A 19478-nucleotide genomic window follows, 5' to 3' on the forward strand; every position below is an offset into this window, starting at 1 on the left:
ATTTCTTAGAATTGAAAGTATTACATATTCTCTTTTATACTATTATTACTTGTTTCTGGCCTATACTGGTACATTGAATAAATTCTACATCACAGAAGCATAAATTTGTGATAAAATTTAGATAAGATTGTCAGTTATTCATGAGACTTAGTGATTGCATCTATTCATTATTCCACAAAAAAAAAAAGGAAAATGAAAAAAAAATTCTTTCTTCTTCATGTTACATAAATCACTTTTGCACTAGAAATTTGTCACTTTGATTCATATTTTTACTTAGAGAAGTGCCTCCTAGTAATCTCATATACACATATACCTTCACCTTTACTCTACACATTCTTAAACTAAATATATTCAGACACGTTCAATATGAATTTACTTCTATGACAGGATCTAAAGCAGGTCTCTCAGATTTCTTTGATACTTTAAAAGGTCTCAAAAGTAAGACTTAGTTTAGAAGCCCTACAGAGAAAAACAAACAAACAAACACAAAACCTAAATATAGATAAAACCTAATAAAATTGGTGTTTCTTTTACCCCACATTATTTATTTAATTGGCCAAGCGTTCTTCAGTGCTCCCAAAAGGTTTAAACATTACACAAACATCATTCCTGGAAGATACTCAGTACTTAAGTTTCATCTCAAATAAACAGTGACTATATATTTAAAGCTAAGATGAGGAAAGCCAAATATTCACAATTTATAGGTCTACATGACTGTAAGAATCAGACAGGAGAATGAAGAGAACCACAAATTATTTCTAAGAAAAGCACAGAAGAATCATTTGAGATATCAATCTCTTGCTGCAGGCAAATGGCCCATAACTTTGGCCATTAACAACCTCTGACAGGACAGATGGGATCAGGGCCACTCAGAGGCATTTTAAAGGAGTTTCAAGTACAGCTAGAGATCCTAGTTTTGACAGGGTAAGACAAAAATAGTATGACTGACATACTACTTTTCTACACTTTTCAGATGAACCGCTGTAAATATTGGGATTTGCATGATGAGGTCTAGAAATACTAATGGATGAGTAGACACAAAATGAGTTTTGGTAAACTAATTTCTACATAAGGCAAATGGCTATGTAAAAATATTTTCTCAGCATTTCTTAATTATGCATAGAAAGTTCAGCTTCACACATATGTAAAAACACAAGTCAAAATTTGAAAATTTTGCGAGTTTCCAAGAAACGTACAAATTATACAACTATCCACCAAATTCCAATTAAGTAGCAATTCTCTGCAATTAGAACACGAGCAAAGATATCTCTACAAATGTATGTATGCACCAGCTCTTTAAGTTACCTACCAATTGCCTTAATTTTGCAGCATGGAGGAGCCACAGGGGGCTTCACCGCAGGGGGCTGAGGAGGAAGGATGTTACTCGCAGATACAACCAAAGTTGCAAGTGGGGAGTCAGCCTGAGGAATAGTAACTGGAAGAGTGAAGTGATATGCTGCCACCTAAAGGAAAAAAAATATTATTGTGGTCACTTTCCCAAAGAAAATATAGGTACTTCTTGAACCAGGAGTGGTTTACTCTTTCAGTAGAATTACCAAAATTAATTTAGGATCTGAATGTGATATTAATAGGATGGTAATTTATTAGCACTGAGAATCAGCCCTCTAAGCAAGCAGGACCCAGGTTTTCTTTTTTTTTCCCCATCCTGAGGAAAAAACTGTATGACCAAAAGCATCAGGGTTATCAGCAGAGCTACAGACAAGGCTTCTGGTAAATCACAGGGTTGTGTTCCACTCCAGCCACTCACCTGAGTGAAAAAAGATTGGAGCAGTGGCCCCAGTGCAGAAGCTTGAGCAAAGAGGGAAAACAAAGCTACACAAGCTAAGGAAGCCTTTCTTAAAGAAGGAAGATAAAAGGTCAACCATTATTGTATACCCAGCATACACAAAATGGGCTCTGAGATCAAGATGGAACACGAGTTAAAACTGAGAAACTGGGGGGTAAGAAAGTAATCTTAAAACCTTTGTCATTAAATGCCACTGAATTCTAGGAGTGTAAATTCCAGCGGTTTTGATCCTCATTTTATCTGTGCAATCACATCCTCAAGTAAGTAGGGTTTAGAACTTAAAAATGGCATGTTTTGTACAGAATCCTCTATTGTGACAGACAGTGCATCCAAGAGGCCAAATTTATTTCACAATGCCCTTTCAAAGAGGCATTTCTTGCCTCTTACTCTGTCTTTCCAAGGATCAATGCACTAAAGTAATACGTGCTCCAGACAAAAGGTACAGATAACCATAATAAAGATAACAGAAAAAAAAAAACCACCAAAACTTCTGCACTGAAACCACTGTTAAGAGTCCTTCAGATTCTTTTTTCTCCTTGAAGGTCACTGAAATCTCCAGAAAGGACTCAGGCTTATAAAATCTTCATGTTGCTTAAGAAGATGCAGTAAAACCAGCCATATAAAGAATTAGTGAATCGTTTAAAAGCTTTCAAAAACTGCACAAAATAGTGCATCACTCTCACGTCTGTGGTACCAAGTAGAATACATAAATGAGAGGAAAGAAAAACAAAACTGTGCTAAGCCAGGACATGAGGCACATATCCATCTGTAACAGAATCGACACGGAGCTTAGATAGAGAGAAGCAAGCACACAGCACTCAGAGTGTGTGGAGTTCCAGCAGGGTTTGTAACACACAATTACTCACTCCTGGTGAGCGAGGTGAGCCTTGTGGAACATTTTGTCTGTTTGTGCTTAGCTAAAGGAAGGCATGGATAGGATGAGAGCAAGTTTTTGTAGCCACAGTCTCTTTTTTTTATGTTGATACTTCATATCTGGTAATGATTGGATTTTGTAACATAGAATTGGCTTTTCAAAGTTAACATGAGGGACACCATTTAAGATTTCTTAGTAACTAATGCTCAAGATAAGTCATAAACGAAGAGTGAGTAAAAATCTCCTGATTTGATTTACTCTTCTATTTTCAGTATCTCCAGTAATCCATATAAAATACTTCATCAATTTACATCTTCAAAATATGTTCTTGTAATTACACTGAATTTTTAAAGTTTAGTGAGATTAAGATGCTTAGTCTGCAACAGATATCATGGCAGCATTGGCAATGCAAAAGAGTGCAGTCTAGAACTGCAATTGCTCTTCATCAACACTGGTATGGTTAGATCAGACAACAGAAGGTGGAATCCTTTTATCCCTCTCCCAAAGCAGCTATTCAAAACCTGCTTTTCATGCCAACTATAGGGAAAATTTGGTTTAGTCTTACTATGCAACAAGGGTTTTATTTGGTAGTAACTGGCAAACAAAATATGTGTAAGACCCTCAGTTCACTACACACAGAACCTGATGTTCACTGAACACCTACACTGGCTATGAAGTACAATGGTGCAAATTCAGAGCCAATACAACTCATAGAAATAAATTTATATAATTGAGAACAAATCGTAGCTTTTATTTTATTCACACATATCTTTGCCTAATTAACTGCACATTAGCTAACCTATATTACAAATGAAAAATCCTTTAAAAACTACATAACTAGAAATAATATTGTAATTCATACACATACACACATGGCTTGAAACAGAATTAAAAATTTATTTCAATTATTAGGACTTCACTTTGCAAGTAGAATCATTATGTTTCTTTTTATACAAAAAAACTCTTTATGATTCATTTTTCATTTCACCAACATCATAATAGAAAATTCTTTTGTAAGATTATATAATTACAAAACTAATTACCAGTATTTAAAATAATAAATCCTTAGACTATTACTTGGTTTGCACTTGCTTTTTAGATAATCTATGAATACTTTATAGTTACTTATCTACTGAGATATTTTCCTGAAGCTGCATTTAACTTCGCACGCCAGGGAATACAGGAGGGGCAGGAAGCAAAGAGCACAGGGAGAGTTCTTTCACAGACACTCATGTTCGTTTATGTCATCATAAGAAAACATTTTTCCTGTCCTGATGTACACTAATTATGCACGTTGATTGAAAAGGAGGCATTATCTACAAAGTGTTAGTCTTAGCAATTAAAATACTTCAAAAGAAACTTTAGAAAGAGCAATCACATGAGACAAAGGAGCTGTTTGTTACATGTTCACATAGAACATCTCCAAAGGATGCCAGAAAAAAGATGCTTGATTAGGCTGCCACTAGAAGTTAACAATTCTTTAAATAAAATCACATTCCTTTAAAAGCTTTATTTAGATGGTATTTTAAAATACATTTGAATGTATGAAACAGGTTTGATACCAAGAGTGTGGTAGCTCTAAGCTCAACACTGAAGAGTAAACACACCTGAATGGCTTCCTGCCTCAACTCTAAATACTTGGTATAAGGAAAAAAAAAAAGGGGGGGGAAACAACCCCAGAAAACATGACAAGCAAAACAGTATTTTATATAAAATTCATGGATAAAAAATAAATAAACTCAATCACAGTTGTCAAGTTGAGGGTAGGAAAAACGATGAGGTTATTTTCAGAAAACACTTTCAAAGTGGTTACTTAATTTCTATCTTTACTGAGCACTCCAGTGCAATAATGTAGTCATAAGGCATAAAATACAACTTTTAACTATTATTCCAATTGAGCATATGTTCTCAAGGTTGAAAAAAAATTTGCTGTCAAATCCAGAACTTATATACTTTACTTAGCACAAAGAATACATGACATCCCCTTAAAATTACAATACTTTCTTTCACAGTACAACTTCAGAGGGAATTGCAAGTAAATCATTAAGCTAATTTATTACTTAAAATTAAATTAAAACATCTGTAAAAGATGTATTTATCATATAATAACATGCACATTGTTCAAAGATCTTCAAGCATTTGTGTAAAGGCTGACTCTAAAGTTCCTTTATTTATATCACTAACAACACACAAATTCAGCAGTGATATAAGGAGAGAAAATGTAATGTACATTAGAAAAAATCAGTTTGATTCAAATTTAAACCTAATGGCAAAACTAAGGGTTTATGTCCTGCAACTGAATCCAATATACATTCCCAGCCTTCCCTCAGATTTTCCTTAAACCATACTGAAATCTTTCATGCAGCCTAAGTTCCCCAGGTTTATATCACAGATAAGTAGCTTCCCCAATGAATAATGTAACTGGTGTTCAAAGCCATCATTCAAAACTCTAGAACACAACTAAATCTTCCTCTTGTATATGGTCAAAGACGACGCACAGGCAACACCCTGTAATTCCACAGCTGCAGATTTTCCATAGAATTCATTTCTTATACCACAAATCTGTTCTCTCATTAAGAAAAAAAAAAAAAGTCATTTAAAAGGACAAAAACACCCCACCAAAACACCTGTCACTTCTCTAGCACAAGCTTAGGCAATAAGTTCTGACAGGTGTGACTTGTTCTATTTGTCTCAATCAAAGGCCCTCATAGGCTTCATTATTACACAGCTGTGTATTTTGTCCTTTTTCCAAGATGTTGGAATTTGTTATTTTCCAGTAGAGTTCAAAAATAAAAAAAAAAATTAAAAAAAAAAAAAAAAGTGGTGTTCTAAAGCAGTACACTCCTGCACTTTGCTTTCCTTAGCAAAGCAAACTGCTGCAGGGGGATCATCCTGCCTGGAGAAGCACAGCAGCATTTGAGGAACAAAGTGACCACATGCTGCCTGCTTCCCTCACATAAAACTGAAGGAATGAGGTGCTCCCCACTGTTACCTGGGCAGGTAACTTGCAGGAGAGCTTGGTCAGAAAAGATATGTTTCTGTGCTTTATGAACAGCATGATTTAAAATTCAGTTCTGAAGTAGTCACTGCCAGCAATCTGACAATAAATAATATTAGTCATGATGCTTAGCTCTGGATCTGGATAGGGAGGAGGAAGCTACAACAGATCTTTGGCCAGATAGTCATGGGCTGTTGGTATTTTTTTGTTTGGTTTGGTTGGGGTTTTTTGTAATCTGAAATGAGAACCCAGCATAGCCAATCACATGTTCAGGTGGCTGAACCTCCTTATACTTCACTGAAAAAAACCCTAAAACATAACTGAAGTGTCTCTCAAATAAAGTTATATCAGAACAGAGAAGAAAGAAGCACACAACCTGTATATAAATAGGATATTCAGAAGTATTGGCTAGCTCACCTATTTATGTATTTATTTTGTATTCTGTTTTCATTGACAGTTCTGACTTTCACAGTCAACAAACACCAAGGTTAAACTCTCTCCACGGAGGCAGAGAGCTCTGTCACCTCCAACACCTTCTGAGACACTGGAATAACAGGGGGCACAGCCACGCCGTGTCTGAGCAGCATCCCAGCCTCATCTATAATGCATTGACTCCATTTAACACTTAGAATACTGAAAAAACTGTCTCAGAATTTTTTAAGATCTATTTTTTAAGCATGCCAAGACACTTCATCTCTAAGAGCATCTTTTGATTTCACATGTATTTGTACATTCTTCATTTTAGTGAGAACTGCAGAAGCTATTCAGAGCTCCTATATATTCACTTCATTTGTTGATCTGAAGGTTTTTGAGGCTGAACAAAAGTCACTGCCTAGTTGATTTTTAGCAGGAGAATTCAAGATTCCATTCAAGACTAAATTACTTAAAACCTTATATCAATAATTCAAGTCATTTTAATAAATTTTTAAACTACATTAAAATAATTTCATGGGGTTTTTGATTTTTTTTTAATCAAAGCTTCTGAATTATTTTGTTCTAACTTTTCCTTAGTTCATGTCTCTGCTTTCTTACCAGTAAACATCAGCAGAGTGGGGTTTTATTGGTTTATAGGGTATGGTTGTCAGTAATGACTACAACAGCAGGAAGTTTTAGTAAAACCAGAAGGCAGACAGAAAAGAATGCAACCTGATGGGATACAGAAGGTTTGTAGCAGCTGGGAGGTAAGCTGGGTAAGAGTAGTTGTTAAAAAAAAACAGTGATGAAATCAGAGAAACAGCTGCTCAAGTGCAGAGGCAGAAAACAGCACTTGGAACTGTGAAACCTGAATAGGGGAAGCTCAAAATAGAGAGATTAGACTTTTTTTCAAGACTGGAAAGTCAGGGAAGTGAAGGAAGAAATCTGGTGAGAAAAGGAGGGAATGTAAATGAGACAGAATGGTAAAGAACTGAGATCCAAAGGGGAATGTTTTAAGAATCAGTAACTACTGAGAGTTTCTGATCACAATAAGAGATGCTGGTACCTGGACCACTTTCTTAACAGAACTATGCTTTTTATTACTATTCCACTTTGCAGGAGTTAAATGAAAGAAAAGCTACAGCATCCTGGGGGGTACATACACTTCCAGATGCTTCCTACAGTCACATCATACTGGGCAACTTCATTTAACACCAGTCAGTGCTCTTGCTGCCAACTACCACAGGGCTGCACTAACTCATGATGCTCATTTGTGAGTACCAGTGGGCTGTGAGCTCTAAGTGCCCTTGGGTATGTCTTGCCCTGCAAGAAGCTGCCCCCTGACAGGCAGGCAATAACACACGGGAAGCAGAAGGGAAGCCCTGGTGGCACCCAGCTTACCCAGCCCCAAGGGCAAAGGGAGACAGAAACACTGAGAGTACGTGGAGAGAAGGGAGAACTGAAATAAAGACATTTACCTAAAGCAACACTTACTAGTTGGCTACAAGGTATAAGGTGCCCCAGGAAAATTACTCCAACAGCATGAACTACTCTTGCATTTCTATTATTGACCCTTCCTACTTAAATGAAAATGTCAGCATTTTCCCCTGCTGAGTTTCTTTCCAGCTTGACCATAGGTCACTGATGATATCTATTCTGTATCTACCATTTTCTAAATAATTACATAATTCCTGACACTGAATCTAGTTTAATTCTGACTACCTTGCCTATGAGTGTTGCATCAGAAGTGTCAAGATACTTAAAGATATGACAACTGCTGCATCTCCCTTAACCTCAAGGCCTGCTATACGACAGAAGGAATTTTTAATGAATCTATTGACTCATGTTCTGTCTGAAAAAATCATTTCAGAGTACTGTATGTGCTACAAACTCACTCATCAGTTATTCACAATAGCTTCCACGTGCATACAGAAGAAAATCACAGTGTGACCAGACACAGTTTATAATACACAAATATTATTTGAATGATGCTTTGAACAAAGGAATTCCCTCCATACTGAAGTGCTGGGAAGATGGGGAGCATGATGGGAGAATATGATAGAATACTGGTGACTCTTCCAAGATGCATTGTCTATGATATTGATTTCTTTTTCTAAGGTAAATGCATGATATGATAATGCAACGGGCTTATATGCTATAGAAGTGATCCCCAGCTGCTTGTTCTCGTTCATGCTATCAAAGATTAAGTTTTCTCTCAGTTTGTTGTTCTGCAAATATGTGGAAACCCAAAACTCCCTATTTCTAAAGCATTTTTCACTACATTTTAATTTAAAATTTGCTACAGCACTCTCTATTGACAGTTGCTGCCAATAAAATGCTGATTTTCTAATGAAAACTAACTCCAAGTCTCATAGTTTTTCCCTCAAATAGCTTGATCAGAAAGCAACTTTGCCAATCTTTATGACACATAAAATTCCTCTACTTTTGCAGTCCCTTGGTCATCTGAGAGTTAAAGCATGAACAGCTACAAAAAAGAAAATGGCTGCAGGTCTGTTGAATGATTTAATGAATGTGTGGTAAGACATTTCAGTATAAAATTAAACCATTTTTAAGTCATTGAGAAAGTGTATATTCTTTGTGTATGCAAACATCTAAATTATATAAAGATTATTTTTCTTGAGAACTGGGTTACTAATTATAAAACTATTGCACACACTAAAATTGGCATCTAAAAATCTCTATTCTCCAACCACAGAAGTATCACAGAGCATGATTTTAATTAACATGATCACCACTGTCCCATAAACCTACCTCTTTTGGCATAAAGGTCAAGAAGCATTGCAAAGCAGACTCCTCCTTTAAGTTAACTGCATACAAATAAGGCTTTGAAGAACAGCACTCAATCACTGCCAAACAAAATTCAGAATCAAATTACAGATGTTATTGCATGAAATATCAACTTTGTAATAGTTGCAGTATTTCAAAGTGATTTCCAACATAAAGTATCTACATATTTGCATGGTAAACAATTCTCGCAAAGTTACAAAGGAATATAGTATCTCTCATAAGGATTCTGGAGGTAATTTTGAGAAGTATCAATAACCAACAACTTTAACTCAAGTTATTAATTTGTGAGAACACAATATTTCAGAGGAAAAAAACACACACAAAACCAAACAGCATCATTTACCTTTGAATAAAAGTGAAAGGCACAAATAGTTAATTATATAATGAAAATGAATACTACAGGGAGAAAAATAGTTGGCTGACATTATTATGCAATTATTATATAATAATTTTTTTAATTATTTTTAGGCATAATCTACAATACAGAGGTTTACCAATAAGGTTTGCTTCATTTTTCAGATTTTCATGTCCAATTTGAAGGCACTGGCAGAAGTACAGGTTTCCAACAAAGAACATAACATTCTCCCCAGATCAGTATTCGTCTGGGAACACCAGGATCAGTATTCACTGCTTGATTTCAAGCACAAACTCTGACCATGTGTAAGGAGTCTATTCCCATGCTGGTTACTTGCCTGTTGTAAGAAGTCCTACAGTTCTTTTCCAAATTAAGGTTACTGACAAAGAGCCCTCACCTTCCCTTCCCTTTTAAATGCACCATATGATAAGAAAATCTCTCTCCTTGTCAGATCATTTTTTGTCATCATCCACATATAGTTCAACACAAAGATACAACTATATTTTATAAGACTGTCTTGCAGAGCCCTTATTTCTTGAATTTGCAGGGACAAGAGGCCATGTAAGCATAGCTGCAAAATTCTCTTGTGAATTATGATGTTGGAACAGCAAAGGAGATGCCATGACTGAAGTAGGAAAGGGTCGAGGAACAACAAATAAAGGATAAGAATCTGCACCAGTTCTATCAAGAAAAAAAGGACAGCAATAAAATTCCACATATTGGCTCAATGTCATTCTGAGTTGGGCATCATATAGAACAGAGGTCCTCTGATTAACCTGCAGACACCTTGTGCCTTCGGGAAGAAAATGTCTAGAGTCTTATACTGAAGGTGAATTAACTGAAGGGTGAACACTGTCAAAGCAGTGGATATGAGTCCATGAATAGAAAATGCATATAGTTGTTTGGCTTTGTTTGTTTGAATTTTCTTTTTTTTTAACTGGTGAGAGGTTACTCAAACTTTTTTATTTATTATACCTTAGCAACTATAGCAGAAAAAATGGGAAAAAAAAAATCTACGGGCAATCTGACATTTTGTATATACTTATTTTTGGCAAATGTCATTTTGCAGGCAAACCAAAGTGTCTCCTCTTAATTAATATTAAGCAACACTTTTTAAATAATTGCTTTAGGTGTTCTTATCTCAGACTATTTCTATCAGAAATTTCTATCAGAAATAGTCTGACAGATTTTCCCTTAGCATTATCCATTCTTTATTTAACAATAATTCTGATACAGCAAAAGCAAATACCTGAATGGTCAATCAGTATCCAGTTTAAAATCCTTATTCTTAGAAAAATCAAATTCCACTCTTGTACGTGACTGTCCTTTGTTCTGTAGCAAAAATGGAATTGATCTTGTAGCACCAACATAAACTCCACCAAAGTCCACTCGCTCCTGTAAGTTTAAAGAAAAATGGGTCAAAGCACTGTGAAGTCAAGTTTATAACTGAACATAATGGGAAAAAATATAACTGTGCAAGACCCACAATTTATAACACAATAACAGTACTGGTTAATCAATAGTCTTGCATAACCCTTATCATTAAAATCTTTCCAGGACATAAAACACGAGAGTTTAGAATCCAATATTAAGTCCAGTTACACCATCAGGACAGTTTTCATCATTCAGTAAACAGATCAATGGATTACTTTTTCGTTTATTTCACTCTTTGCTAGAACTAGCTTAAGAAAACTTCTCCCTTTTAACATACTTATTCCAGATTGTCAAGTTCAAAAGCTAAAGCTGTCAGCTATCATTTGGTGCAACTGTTATATGTACACTTAGTTTTTAATGTCTCTTCCTAACTTCTCCTTGATGATTCTCTCAGGAAGTTAGTATAGGCAAAAATGAAAACACTCCATCAATCTTACCAATTCCTGCAATTTCCTCATACTTACCACACTCATGGCTATTTCAGCAACCTCTACAAATCCACCAACCCTAAGCACTTGTGTTCCTGCATTTCGCACTTCTACCTGAGGGAAAGGACAAGAGTGGGATTGCTGACAAGGTCATTTTAACAGAACCATCTCACCAAATCTGTCACAATTACATGAAAAAAAGTTTAACACAGAGAAACAAAGCAACCCACAGATACAGAGTGGAGAGAGACATTCAGTATAAATTGTAATGAAAAGATGAAAAAACCTCTGCTTTTATAATATAAAATAATTCCATTATAAATATGAGGAGGTAAAAAAATGCCTTCATTTTCTAGAACATATATATACAGATCCCAGTGTTATGTGGCTTCAAATCATGTCTTTTTGGCATTCCACATCGAGGATAGATTTGGTTGTCAATTAAAAACACAAAACCAGACAAACTAACTAAAAAAACCAACCAAAATTTTTAAGAAAGACCAGTCCCCCTCACTTCTGCAGATAAAAATAATGTTGCAGGAGGCTTTATTACTAGAATGAACATGTTTTTTTCCCAACAGAAGAAAGCCGTATCTAGCAGCTGTGAGGACTAGAAGGTATACTACGACACAATTGCTTGACAGGTGCTGGTAGCAAGTAGATATTATTGTTCTGAGGAATGATAAATCTGTTGTAAAAATGGAAAAAATAAATGGATACTAGGTTTAACAAGCATAATATATGCAGCCACAGAAGATGGTGAATCCAGGATCAGAGTCACAAAAAGTAACAAAGTTCAGGTCCTCGATAGCATCCTTTTTCCCAGCCTCACTTATCTGAACAAGGACAAAGGAAGTAGGCACATAGAAAACAAAACATGATTAAATGCTTATTGCATGCCTATTATCAAATCAAAGCTACTAGAAGATCCATCTCTGAAAAGACCACAAAAAGAAGTAAAGAAATGAAAGACCCTGGAGTATTCCAATCCTGCCCCTCTATGAATTACAAAAACTGCAGATATGTTTACATTATCTCCTAAGGACAATCACATGTTAGTTCCAACAGCCTGTCAGTAATATGGTATGAATCAGCTCAAAGTGAGAGGCTGTTTTGGTATTTTTTAACAGGACTGAGACAAAGTAACAGAATAGGTTATAGCAGTTATCATCTCCTGCACGGAAAACTTTACCTTAAAAAGCATTAGAACACCAGAGATAAAATCCACAAGATACATAAAAATGTACATACATGAACATACAGCTTAACACCCAAAAGACAAAGGTCTTCCAGTTCAGAGTACCTCCACATTCTTGTCAAAAGTCATGTTTGCATTGGGAGTGAAGGAGATTTTGAGATCAGTGATGCCTCCCACAGGTACCACTCCTTGAGAGGGGGTGATTGTCATTCCGGGCAGCGGGTTTGAATCACGAACCTTCACAAACACAAACAAGAAACAGACTGAAAAAGGTGTTTGGGTTTGTTTGTTTTGGTGGGTGTTGTTTTATTTATACCAATACATCTATCTTAAAGATTTTATATTCTTACAAGGAGAACCTTCGTAGCATATAATGATAATTTTGATTTAGAAGTTTGGGGGAAAATGCAGGTAAACAAAATAAAATAACAGGTTTCTAAAGATGACTCTCAGTTTCTACTACAAAATACTCTTTGCCCACCAACTGGCAAGTTATCATTCTGGTTTTCAGGTTGTTTTCATTAAGATATTAAAATTAACACTTGCTATCCAGCAAGTCTTCAAAATATTCTACATGCATTTTTTTTCAGTGACAAATAAATTTATCACTTCTTTTTTGACATTCACATTAAGAATATAGGACACAGAAACCCATTATATGAGGAGTAAATATTCAGTTTACCCACAGTTAGTAAAGACAGACAGAATTTTTTCTCTTCTAATGCACTCCAAACAGACAACTTTTTAAAGTATAGCTTTAAAAAGTGATGATAACCAAGACTATCCAGCCATTTCTTGGTTTAAGAATAATTGTGGAGGCTAAAAAGCCTGGGTATGTTTGTTTGCCTTACTGGTTATGCTGATTTTATTCTTTCAGGTCCATCTCTCAAGAGTGTAGTAATAATACTTGTTATTCAATGCTCAGTTGATAAACAGAGAAATATGGTACTAAGCAAAATAAATTAATCATGTTTCTTAGTATCATTATAACAAAGGAACAAAAACTCTGAGGATTTCAGTGAAAATTATTTTGCTTCACTAAATAAATACAGCAATTATCCTGTGATCAGGAGAAGTAATGAGGTTAGGTTTCCTATTAGTCTGTGTATTGTCTCTTTACCCATTCTGGCATCCATCTCATCCCTTATCCCATCCACCAAACAACCCATCTTCCTCTCAGATGTTAGTCTAGCAAAATAATCATGTGCTGTGACTGGTCTGGGATGCCCTGACTGAGCAGGCAGCGTGGACAGGCTAACTAGCCAGTTTGCTCTGTGTCTCAACATTTGAAAATATCCAAGCTGTAACTGTTTTTCCACCAGTACACCAGTATGGGGTTCCTCCCTCACTATTGGCTCTCATGAAGCTGCCAGAATTGTTTAGGCCACCCCCACTTTGCTTGTTTGTTGGTCCATCCAATTTCACAGAGGGACAGAATTCCTGTTCACATAAATCTCGTTTCTTCAGAAAACAGACAAAAAACTTAAGTAGGTGCATATTTAATAACCAAGAACACACCACCATAACATGATCTGATAAAACTAACTCCCTCCTGCTCCCCACCCCAAGGAATTAAAGGTGCTAGAAATATTTTTAGCTTACTTGGAAGTATGCATGGTTGCGTCCTGTGTTTTGAAGAATGGCTGTCTTACAAGTAGACAAACCCATTGGACTATGAATGAAGGATATACTTTGTGTCACAAACTGAACTTTAGTAGCACCAAACTGTTAAAAAAGAAAAACAAACAAAAAAAAAAGAAAACAAGCAAACTCCATAACATATTCCTAAGTACAAATGAATAATTCAGCCTATTTTTTATTACATCAAGAGCTAATATACTTGTGAAAATGCATAAATTGCAAGTATTCAAATAGACAAACAATGCTTAAATGTGAGACAAGATTTAGTCAATATACTGTACTTGTCTAGATTCAAATTAAACAGACACAACCCCACAGATATTTCTGGACTAATTACAAGACAAATAAAAATCTTTTAATTAAGCTTAACAGCACAAGCTCCATTAATTTCAAATGTGTGATCAGAACAAGATACTTCAGAGATATTAATAGCAATAGAAATGCCCATATTCTAATTTACACACATCCTGGTTTACATATGTCACTTTCCAAGGCTTCAAAACAAGAGGAAGAAAAAAAAAACTACTGAAAAAAAAAAAAAAAAAAAAGAAAAAACAGGCTCGTCAAAAAGAAGGGTAAAGTTTTCTTGGTTCCCAATGGAAGTCCTAGAGCATGCAGCCAGGGCAGTGAAAAGAAAAAGAAGACTTTCTTACTCCCTGGCATGTAGCATAAGATAACAAATGACTAAACTAAGCTGAATGTCACTGCTTAGAAGACTATCCAGAACACTGATTCTCAGATACCATGCTCAAATAACAATACAAAATTACATTAGAGCCTGTTGTTACCCTGAAACTCTGAACCTTACCTTCCCACACATACCTTGATTTTTTTCCCTTTAACCTATATCTAAAGTACTGTCATATCACCTCTCAACCTTTATTTACCTAAACTAAGCAAGCCAAAACCAATAATTATCTCATCATGTATAAGGACCACTAAGCTGTGATGCCAAAACAGGTACATTATCAAAAGCAAGAAAAGGGCAAATTGTCTTTGCCTTGCCTTCTCCATCGTGCCTTTGGAGCATATTTTTTTGTTAAACACGTCAAATAGAAGCCATACAAAAATAAAACATTTTTAACACATGATAATATAAATATATTTAGGACATCACTTGCTTTAAAAAAACCCACGCATTTTTGTTCTCTAAAGCTGAATTGTTACCTTTGCAAAACATTTCAACTTAATTGCATTTCCTCTGCGCACACACAAGATGAATTCTCCTTCTTCTGGAGAGTTGAACCCTGGACGCCAAACAACTTCACACTCCAGATCACTGTAGGCCTCCACAGTCCCTAAATGCATGGACATCATTCACATATTATAGCATACACGTGTGCAGTTATCAAATTACATCGTATAAGCAGAAATAACATAAGCACACTAAAGTGAAATGACCTCCTATTATTGAAGACTAAGCCTACATTTCTTAGGTGTTGAACAGTATACTGAATTAATTAAATTAGTTTCTGAATTCTCATGACAATTGCATAATCTGTTTTTAGTATCCTGCGCTAAAATAGACTCAAAGTCCACCGGTGGGTTTTAGCCATGAATTACTCTAATAGTCAACATTGAAAAAGAAAGTAAAAGAATAGACTGTCCTTCTTGTAGAATAACAACTTTGGAAAAGACCATATACTCATTTTCTCACTTGGAGTCTGAACTTGTAACAGCAGAAACACTTTTTTCTCAAGAATCAGAGCTCAGCAAGACAAATCTTGCCTGAACTGTGTAATGCCAATTCAGTCAGCAGTTACTTCTTTAATAAGACAGCTCCAACATACTCCTACAGAATACTATTTTTCAAAGGAAAGAAGGTAAAACCTAATGTCTCATGGATGCATTCAGGGAGTGCTGCTGTCACAGTTACACCGTGATCTGATTCTGCTTTTGGGAGACATTGACATGGACCCAAGTCTAAAAATACAGTTTATAGCGTCAGATAAATGTCTGTCTTATTTAACACTGTTAACATTTAAGACACATACACACACACTGTATTTGCATAGTATACCTCTGATAGGCTGTATAGAAAATGCAGGTTTTCTATCTGTAGTTACAGGTTTCCAAATAAATCCAGCTGGATGGTTTCTGGGATTGTAGACCCTGACAGTTGCTCTAAACTCTGTCCCTGCTAGGCAGCCAGGAATAGGATTTAAAATCAGTTCCCTTGTAGACAGCTGAAGTTCAATAGGCACTGCATTTGCAACTACCAGCACATGCCCAAGGTGTTGGTTGTTTATCTTGTAAGAGAAAGATCTGCAACATAAAAACATGTATTTCTCGATACTTTTATGCATAGATTATGTTGCAGTTGGAGTAAAATTTATGTGAAATATAACCATTAGCAAGAATTGAGTGTGAACACACAATAAAGACTGACAAGAGACAAAATTTTGTACCTTGTTTTGCACACTACTTAAATCATACCAAAAGTGATGATCATCCCAAAGAATGATCAGTCTCATAAAGTCTTTTTAACAACGTGAATAAAGTGAGAGTTCATACCAGAAGGCTGGAAAACATATATAGTTTGCCTATACATTTTCCCATGAGCTGCATCAAAAGATCTGAGCATAGGTGCAGTGATGCAGTGATGCTGGAAAAAGCACAGTGTTTTCCATAAAAATTTCTCCTAGCAAATACACCATTATAGCAAACTTTTTTCCCTGATATACCTGTAGCTATATGGGCTTTCCACAGGACATGTTTTTGTTTGAAAAAGTTTGCAACATAAAACTGAATTATTGCACAGATGCAATTATTAATTAAAAATTAATTAAGAATCACTATTATTATTGAAAAAAAATGAGTGCATGCCATTAACAATTATCATGATTACACTTTGTTTAAACCAGACAGTGATTTTTTTTGTATTCTACTACTGCCAAGAAAATGTGTAAATCAAGACAAATAAAAAAGCCTTACCTTTTAAAGCTTCCAGGAGTGATTGTCTCAAATACAATTGGAACGTGAGTCTTTGTAAGAGGAGGCACCACTTGAGACAATGGAGATGTCTCCTGCAATTCCTCAATTTCAATCTCAATTTGTATCCATATATGAACTAACAAGTTATTGATGATGTGCAGTTCTTTGGTTGTTGTAGAAAACACACAGACATCACCAAAATCTATAGTAGAAGGACCTGGAATATATAAAAAATAAGATCTTCAACAAAAAAAGTTAATGTAAGTAAACATAAGCACTAAAATATTATGATCAGAAATCAGAACATTTTAGTTCCTCAAACTACAAAATTACTCAGCTACAAAAATCCTGTAGCAGAACAAATTCTCACTAAAATCTGAAAGTAAATACTATGCATGTTCTGGGAATATTTTCAGTAGTACAATTACTTAAGGCACTGTTAATAACCACAAATAATTATTTTTGTTAAGCAGATATTTAAATGGATAGACAAGCAGCGATTCACTGAAAGTTTACGTACATAACCTATTGATTTGCTCCCTGATGTGTGACCATTTGCTTTAATAACTCATGTCATCTGATGGTCACAGAATTATTTCAGTACCTTATTCAATATCACTCATTTTTAGGCTGGTCTGTAAACTTCAGTGCTCATGGCAATAATCAAACATCTTACAAAACTCTCAGTGCTTTTACTATTACGTTTAATTTACCTTTCCCCAAGTATAACAGTATTTATTCAAGTTCTTCCTTCATTGAAAATAATAAATAAAAAGCCCAGAAATTATTGAAAATTTTCATTTTGCTGATAAATAATTTTACTGAAGAGAAGCTGACCTTAAAATAGACCTGTAGTAGTACCAAACATTAATAGAGTCCCTCACAGGCTTTACAAGGTGTTACTCCATATCACAGAGCACTCTGCTGAAAGTATTTTGAAGGAGGATCCTGAAGAATTTTTAGTTTTAGGGGGTATCAATGTTTACCGTTAATTCCCAGAAATATTCTGAGCACTCCCAAAGAATCTTGCTGATATTAATGCTGGTCCAGATACTACCCAATAACAAGGTATAAGGGTGTGAGCAATCATCATATTATGCTGATTTCTCTGTAATAGCTTGTGGTATGAGCAGTCTATAAAGGAAACTCTTCTTCTACATGTTCATATCTAATCACATGTCGGTATTTTCTGAGAAGTACAAAGCTTTAGTTAAACAGTACTGTAGACATCAAGCTGGCCACCAAATTGAACTATTTTCCATTTAGAGTGAACAATTATAATCACAAATTATATTTATGTTACTATAAGTTACTAAGTGTTACTATAAGTAAGCACTTTTATAAGAACTACATGCATTTAGCAACCAAATTAAAAATCTTACCAATGAATATTTGATGAAGCTGCTTGTGTGTCAAAGTTAGACTACAATCTTCCTTCTCCTGGGTAGATGATGGCACAGGACTGAGCCAACTCCAAGTCTGTGATAAGCACAAGACACCTTCTCAGAGCAGGATCAAAATGCTTATGCTTTTTTATATGGTAAACACGTTATGCTCACATTGCTACTCCATGCTCAGCTAAATGCTCAAGCATTTAACTTACTTCTTTATTTGTAGATGTAGATGTAATTGTAGCCAATTTTCGACTAGTTAATAGGCAATCATCATCTAAAGGAGGCATTTTCAACTGTAGCTTCTCCTTGGGAAAATCTGTGATTGAGATGTTTGGTGATTTAAGCCCTTCACCTGGTTTGATTCCTATGCTCACAGGATCATTATACATATCAAAATGCCTACAAGGAAAGGGAAAAAAAAAATATGGAAATCTAAAAATTTGAGCATTCCATGATCTACATATTAAATAGTTTAATATTTTTAAATAAAACACGTAATACTTTAAGTAGGAATATTTCATTATTTAAAAAACTATCAAGTACAGAGAATGCCTTGAAAATTCCTCTTTTTTTGTTGTTCTTGTTTTGTTTTGTTCAGACAGGACTAACATCTGTTGTACATTTGTGGCAACTGCTTTGTTAAATAGGTTGAACATACTATGGCTACAAAAATATAAATATTTTAATACTTAAAATATCTCTTAAAGAGCAATTAAATTGTAAAATCAAGCACTTAAAAGCTAGTAACTGCCAAGATTACAAAGCATCCTTTAATGGTATATCTCTGAACTGGACCAATTATAGCGTAATTTTCACAGCAATTAAATTTTTGGTCCAAGTTCAACTCCAATAAATCAATTTCACCTGGAACTAAAAGATTTGAAACGTCCAGAGACCTTACATAGATTTTTGGTATAAAATACTCCTATTTTTGTATCAAGAAAATTATTACTATATTTAATAGTAATAATTAAATATTAAGTAATAGTATAATAAACACTATAATATAAATAAATATTAAATAATAGTAAAAATATTATCTGATAAGTCTGAGATTTTCCTTTCTGTTCTTGCTCCTCATGCAGTATACCTTGAATATATGTGTTAATGGTCATACAAACAAGTCACACACTACACAACACTAGCTCCTTTCCAAAACACCACATATCACCTGCACGCAGAAAAACAAAATA

The 19478-nt window shown here is 35.0% G+C and overlaps 1 protein-coding gene across 1 annotated transcript in view; it reads right to left on the reverse strand.

Annotated features, from left to right (window-relative positions):
• Positions 1-19478, reverse strand: part of CFAP47 (cilia and flagella associated protein 47) — a 271615-nt gene that overhangs the window by 234266 nt on the left and 17871 nt on the right. The window contains 12 exon segments of the mRNA XM_050332181.1: positions 1310-1463; positions 8866-8960; positions 10506-10515; positions 10517-10651; positions 11155-11232; positions 12422-12553; positions 13919-14041; positions 15125-15255; positions 15978-16222; positions 16892-17108; positions 18274-18370; positions 18495-18684. Coding sequence (XP_050188138.1) covers positions 1310-1463; positions 8866-8960; positions 10506-10515; positions 10517-10651; positions 11155-11232; positions 12422-12553; positions 13919-14041; positions 15125-15255; positions 15978-16222; positions 16892-17108; positions 18274-18370; positions 18495-18684 — 1607 coding nt within the window.

The sequence above is a fragment of the Myiozetetes cayanensis genome, unplaced genomic scaffold (assembly GCF_022539395.1).
Source record: "Myiozetetes cayanensis isolate MyiCay16 unplaced genomic scaffold, myiCay2020 scf5-8, whole genome shotgun sequence".
Classification (NCBI taxonomy): domain Eukaryota; kingdom Metazoa; phylum Chordata; class Aves; order Passeriformes; family Tyrannidae; genus Myiozetetes; species Myiozetetes cayanensis.